At 41.3% G+C, this 5810-nt stretch overlaps 1 protein-coding gene across 1 annotated transcript; it reads right to left on the bottom strand.

The window, feature by feature from the left end:
• Positions 1-1410: 1410 nt before the first annotated feature.
• On the bottom strand, positions 1411-2529 carry KCNJ1 (potassium inwardly rectifying channel subfamily J member 1). The gene has a single exon (XM_045892844.2). The coding sequence runs from the start codon at positions 2527-2529 to the stop codon at positions 1411-1413; it is 1119 nt and encodes a 372-aa protein (XP_045748800.2).
• Between the last annotated feature and the right edge of the window lie 3281 nt (positions 2530-5810).

Below are 5810 nucleotides of genomic sequence, written 5' to 3'. Positions count from 1 at the left end.
GAGGGATGTCACCTGTTCGGTCTGTTACAGTTAACACACATGTCACCTGTCAGTCTGTTACAGTTAACACATAATAACTGACACTTTTGGAAAGCATGTGCACAGTTTCAGAGATTTAATATATGAATCAACACACTGAAAACATTTTGATTCCTAAGGAGCTTTGAGTCCCATTCCTCCCAGGATAGATTCAAAATAATAGAGGAGGAGGACCGAATGAGACATTCAGAGTAAAACCCTTCCCTAGAGATCAATCCTTGTATTAAGTTGGTCCCTTTGAGGAAGATGCAGTGTCGGCCCTCAGAGAAAAACACAGCTCATGTTTGCCTCCCTGAGGGGGTCACAGACCATCCCTTTCCTTTCCACAAGTCTTCTTCAGAGACAGCATTTCAGTACAAACTCAAGGCAGAAAAACACAAGATACTTTTTTTCTCAGAAGCACTAGCAGTATTGTCCCTTCTAAACTGACATTGTGCCTTTAAACTCTTCACTGCCTTCTTGGAAGATCAGGAAATATTCTTTTAACAGATTTGTAGCCCTTTATCCCACCTGACACAGATTGGAAGAAATATCACCACCATGTTCAAATCAAGCATTCGTTCTTTGGGAAAGTACTCATTGAGATTCTAGAGTGGTGATTTAGCCTCTAAATGTACCACGTGAGATCATTTGGGCCAAAACCCAACTTGGACTGCAGTGTCTGGATGTGCCATAAAGCAGGTTGAGCTCAGTGTTCCTCTCCACATTGGATACATAGAGATGCAAGGTCCGTGGCTGGAGCCTTCCCTTGCTCTTCAGGAAACACAGCATGACCCAGACTAAGATGAAAGCTCCAACAACCAGGGCTGGAGAAGCTCAGAGCCTCACAAATGTTCTTGGAGTACCTACCAGTCTTTTCTTACTGTCTCTGATTAGTTCATCTCCTCCAACCAACCAAAAATGGCTCTCTAAGGGAGACCATTTTTCCCTTGATAAAAACCAATGTTAAAAGTGGCTTATTTCTTATCAGTAGACTAAAAATGAGAATATGGTTTTTCCCAGATCCTATCTAAAGCTCATAACTTCTTCAAGGAGACTTTTAAGATCTCATTTGGCCTGTCTGTGAAACTTTTGATGATTTTGTTTCTATCAACACTGCATGATTTCAAATAATCATATTCAAGATTCCAAGTGAACTACTATGGCTTCCATACTGCTATTTCCTGTAAAAATATTGCATGTTCTAATGCAGTTGACTTGTAGAGCTACCTGTCTTGTAAGATCGTGGCTGTGGGATTCAGGGGCATGGTGCTGATAGACGTTGAAGGCTCTTGTCCTAATTTCATATCCTCAAATTGTTGATTGCTTCCTAATACTTCTAGTCACTAGGTATCTTCAAGATTTTGCTTTACTCCTGTTGAAAAACCACTGTCACATTTTGGTGTCATCTGTTTCATTGACTTCTGACAAGTTGAAGTTGGGATTGTCATAGCCTCTCTTCATCCTGGCTCTAGCGTCTTTCTCATTATAAAGGCACAAGGCACAATGAGGGGTCTCCACTTCCACAGTCTTACTAAAGTTATGGAAATCCACTCGGTATTTCCCTTCCTTAGTCTTGGATACCATGGGAGCAAAACGGTAGCCCCAGAGCACCTCTTCTGGGACATAGGATGTTCGGACTTGGCAGGTAGCACTGGTTGATTCCACTGTGCCATCTAAAAACACTACTAATTCAAAGTCTTGCTGGGGAAGGGTTTCTGCTGCCATGTGGAAGAAGGGGCTGTTTTGATCAATGACATGGTAAATTGTCAATGGGGAGATGAAGAATAAATTTTCATTCCCTGCATCAACTACAAAGTTGATATTGATCTGGTCCAAAATAATAGTCTCTCCTTCAGGAGTGACTGTGGTCCTCAGGAGCTTCCCATATATGTGACTCCCAATAAGGAGGCTCTTCCTAAGATTAACCACTCGGATTAGGAGACAAAGCTTCCCGCCCCGCTTACTGATCACTGCGTTCTTGCTGAATGTAATGGTCTTGGCACGTTTTTTGGGTCTGGAGATCTTGGCTAGAATGGCACCACACATGAAAGAATTGATGATGACTCCAAGTATAGACTGGAAGATAAGAAGAAAAATGGCTGTGCCACATTGTTCTGTCACACATCTGAATCCATATCCGATGGTCACTTGTGTTTCCAGAGAAAACAGAAAAGCTGAGGTCAAGCCATTAATGTTCTCCACACAAGGGGTGTGGTTGACAGAAGGGTGGAACTCAGGGAGATCTTTGTGGATGTAGGCTACCGCATACCACAGAAGACCAAAGAAGAACCAACTGCCCAAGAAGGTTGAAATGAAGATGGTCATTTTGTATCTCCATTTGAGGTCAAGCACAGTTGTCCAGATGTCCACAAAGAATATAAACCTTGACTGGGCCTCCACGTTGCCAAACTCTATGTTGCATCTTCCATCTTTGGAGACCAGCCTTGCTCTTTGCCGAGAATGCCCCAAAAAGTGAGCAACAAACCATTTCCGAAGATGTTTGAACATTCTTTCTGTCAACGCTCTGATCTGAAACATATCAAAAACAAACAAAATGAAATGATGTTTACAGCAGCAGTGGACTAGGTGCCTCACATGAAGAGCTAACTATATATGAAAGACCATTCAAAACAATCTGAATTACTGAGCATTCAGAAAAGCTGACAGTTTATTCTGGATACCGCAACACTATTTTCAACAGAAACTTTCCACCAAGAGACCATATTGCTTAGATATAAAGAGGGAAAATAATTACAGGGAGATTGAAATGGAAGGAACTTAAGAGGGCATGTATTCAAATGTTTCCTGGCCTTAGTCAGTGGCACACAAACTTAAAAATGCTTGTGATAACCAATTATGACCTGTACTATGATTTATCTGGTATTACTCTTTAAATCAATTCTCCTTTTCCTTTAATAAATTTTTGCCTTCTGCTAAGCAAAAATATCTGTGAAAGCAGAAGCTGGAAGGACTACTTATATTTTTTTGTAAAATATAAAAATAAATAACCCTAAAAAAGATTCATCGCTCTACTACCTAAAGCATCTTCTTTACTGCTATTATCACTCAATATCAAAAGGAATCTGGGGGCGCCTGGGTGGCTCAGTTGGTTAAGCGACTGCCTTCAGCTCAGGTCATGATCCTGGAGTCCCAGGATTGAGTCCCGCATCAGGCTCCCTGCTTAGCGGGGAGTCTCCTTCTCCCTCTGATCCTCTTCCCTCTCATGCTCTCTGTCTCTCATTCTTTCTCTCTCAAATAAATAAATAAAATCTTTAAAAAAAAAAAAAAAGGAATCTGGACCAATTCAACTTTCTCATTTATCCAGTGAAGGAACGGAGATTCAGAAACTTTTAATGACATAGCCAAAGTCGTGTACTAACCAGTGGCAGGATGACAACTAAAAACATAAACCATAAGGTTCCCTGCTTCCAGTCCAGAGGAAACTCTAATATGCTGCATCTCAGTTATTAAATTTTATATTCTAAAGTCAGATTTGCCTGAAACATTTTAAGACAAAGATTGGTCAACTTCCTTTTTTTTTTTTTAAATGTTTGAGACTATTTAGAACAGAGTTCCTCAATACAGTTTGGTCAAGTCCTACCCTATGAGCTCAGGAGTTTGCTCAGTGGAGCTGCAAGCCTGTTTCCTTTTTCTCTCCATGATGTGCCAAGATTCCTAAGAGGAATGGTATGATGGTCACCATCAATAGCTCATGCTTTCTTCCCTGATTCTAAGCTGAAGGGCTGGGAAGCTCTGATTTAAATAAAATCCAAATAATTCTCCATAAAGGTAGAACCATGCTTTACTCACTCCTCTACCCCAGCTGCTAGTATAGTCTATGGACACTCGATAGTTATTCAATGAGCTTAAATGGAATAATTCAGTGAATGAAGTAAGCTCTTCAAAATACCATCTACTCAATGGTTTCTTGTTGATGACATTATTATGACTTCCAGTTTACAGCAAAAAAAAGTGAAGGGATTTTCCCCTAAACAGCCAACAATGATGAAAGCCACAGTCATCAACACTAGACTACCTCCTCCCCTAGATGTGCCCTCCCCCACTCCAAGGTGTGCCCACCATGGTTCACAATGTCTTCGTGGTATTTTTAATTAAATGCAAATATGTTTCTAAAATAGATTTCAAAATCCCCCTTCAAAAATATGTTTATTCATACAAACCAGGAAGCGAAACCAACTTAGTGATACATTTTAAACAAAAGTACTATCCCACGCTGTTTTTTTCACAGCCTTAAGCCAGGTGAAAACATAAGAAGCCAACACCAGGTAGAAGAGGTCAAAAGAAAACCACAGCTGTGGTGATTTGAAATTCTGAGGGCAAGTTCTATAGATACAGAGAAAGAAAATGCTACCAGGAGAACAAACAGCAGTGCACACATTCAGAGGGCCCTGCCCACATCCTACCCAACCCTCATGGACCTCAAGTCCCCAAAGAGTCGTAGGGGTTGGTCCCAGGTGAGGCACACTGAAGAAGAGTCTGCTCCCTCCCCAGCCTCTCTCCTTTCTCTGCACACACGTAGTTTAACCTGGTTTACGTTCCTCCCTCTCCTGGGTTCATGGAAGCTCACACACTGTTTTAAAAGCTCTTCGTAGAAATAAAATAATAATTCTCAAGCCACATTTATCAGGCGAATCCATATTCTCTTTGTCACACGTATTTCCAGAGTTGGCTCCCAAAGCACAACTTCTGAATTTTTCTTCCTCACAACTTTTCTCTTCTAGTCTCTCCTAAGTTCATTTCATTTTGGAAGATAAAGAATATTTCTAGGGGCGCCTGGGTGGCTCAGATGGTTAAGCGTCTGCCTTCGGCCCAGGTCATGATCCCGGGGTCCTGGGATCAAGTCCCGTGTCGGGCTCCCTGCTCAGCAGGGAGCCTGCTTCTCCCTCTGCCTCTCTCTCTCTCTGTCTCTCATGAATAAATAAATCTTAAAAAATTAAAAAAAAAAAAAGAATATTTCTATAGAGTGAATAAGTAACCTCTTATTTATCTCTTGGATAAGTCTGGGTTTCCTTGCCTGCATTACTAATAAAATATCTGCCTGGACTTGCAAAGAGCTAAAACAAAAGCAATCAGCTTATAATGCTTTCCCCAGACCATCTGCACTTACCAACATCCTAAGCATATTCCGACCCGATGTATCCATGTCTGGGGAAAGCAAGGAAGTGGCCTTGGGAGTTGGCCTCTGTCTGCAGGCTGATTTCTTTTAGATTCGGCCTAATTTATTTTAGGGTTTGGTCAGTGGACTGATGCTAATTTCTATTAGCTTGAAAACATTTAATTTGATAGTGGAGTTGGGTAGCTTAAACCAAGGCAATTGGTTGTTCTCAGACTGAGCCCCAAGCGGGGTATGTATTTTTTTTCCAGACCTCACATGGCTTGAATACCGTCATGCTAAGACATGACAACCCCCCAGCTAAGGTCCCTGGGCAGCAGGCATGGCTTGAGTTCCAGCATTTTCCTCCTCTCCTTTGCCACGCTCTATATAGCTCTCTTGCTGTTTCTCATAGGTCATGCCTATTAGCTTTTCACCAGAAAGAATTAGTTATCATCGATCTCTGAGCCTGTTCTCTGAAATACACTGAGATCCTGAGATTTCCAAGTGTTCACAAAGATACAGGTGAATATATAGACTTAGATCAGTACGTATTTGTAAGATGAAAGTAAGGTCACACGAGGAAGAAACAAGATACCGGGTCAATCTCTCTATACAATAGTCTGCATTATGTAAGAAACAGATTTAAAGCAGTCTTTATTGTTGGAGTTATTTT

The sequence above is a fragment of the Mirounga angustirostris genome, unplaced genomic scaffold (genome assembly GCF_029215605.1).
Source record: "Mirounga angustirostris isolate CCGP_5_RB_7025 unplaced genomic scaffold, mMirAng1.0.hap1 SCAF_13, whole genome shotgun sequence".
In the NCBI taxonomy this organism is placed as follows: domain Eukaryota; kingdom Metazoa; phylum Chordata; class Mammalia; order Carnivora; family Phocidae; genus Mirounga; species Mirounga angustirostris.
This window is presented reverse-complemented; position numbering and strand designations above follow the sequence as displayed.

Excerpts from the sequence above, each read along its gene's own strand:
- KCNJ1 (XM_045892844.2), bottom strand. The coding sequence starts at position 2,529 with ATGTTCAAACATCTTCGGAAATGGTTTGTTGCTCACTTTTTGGGGCAT.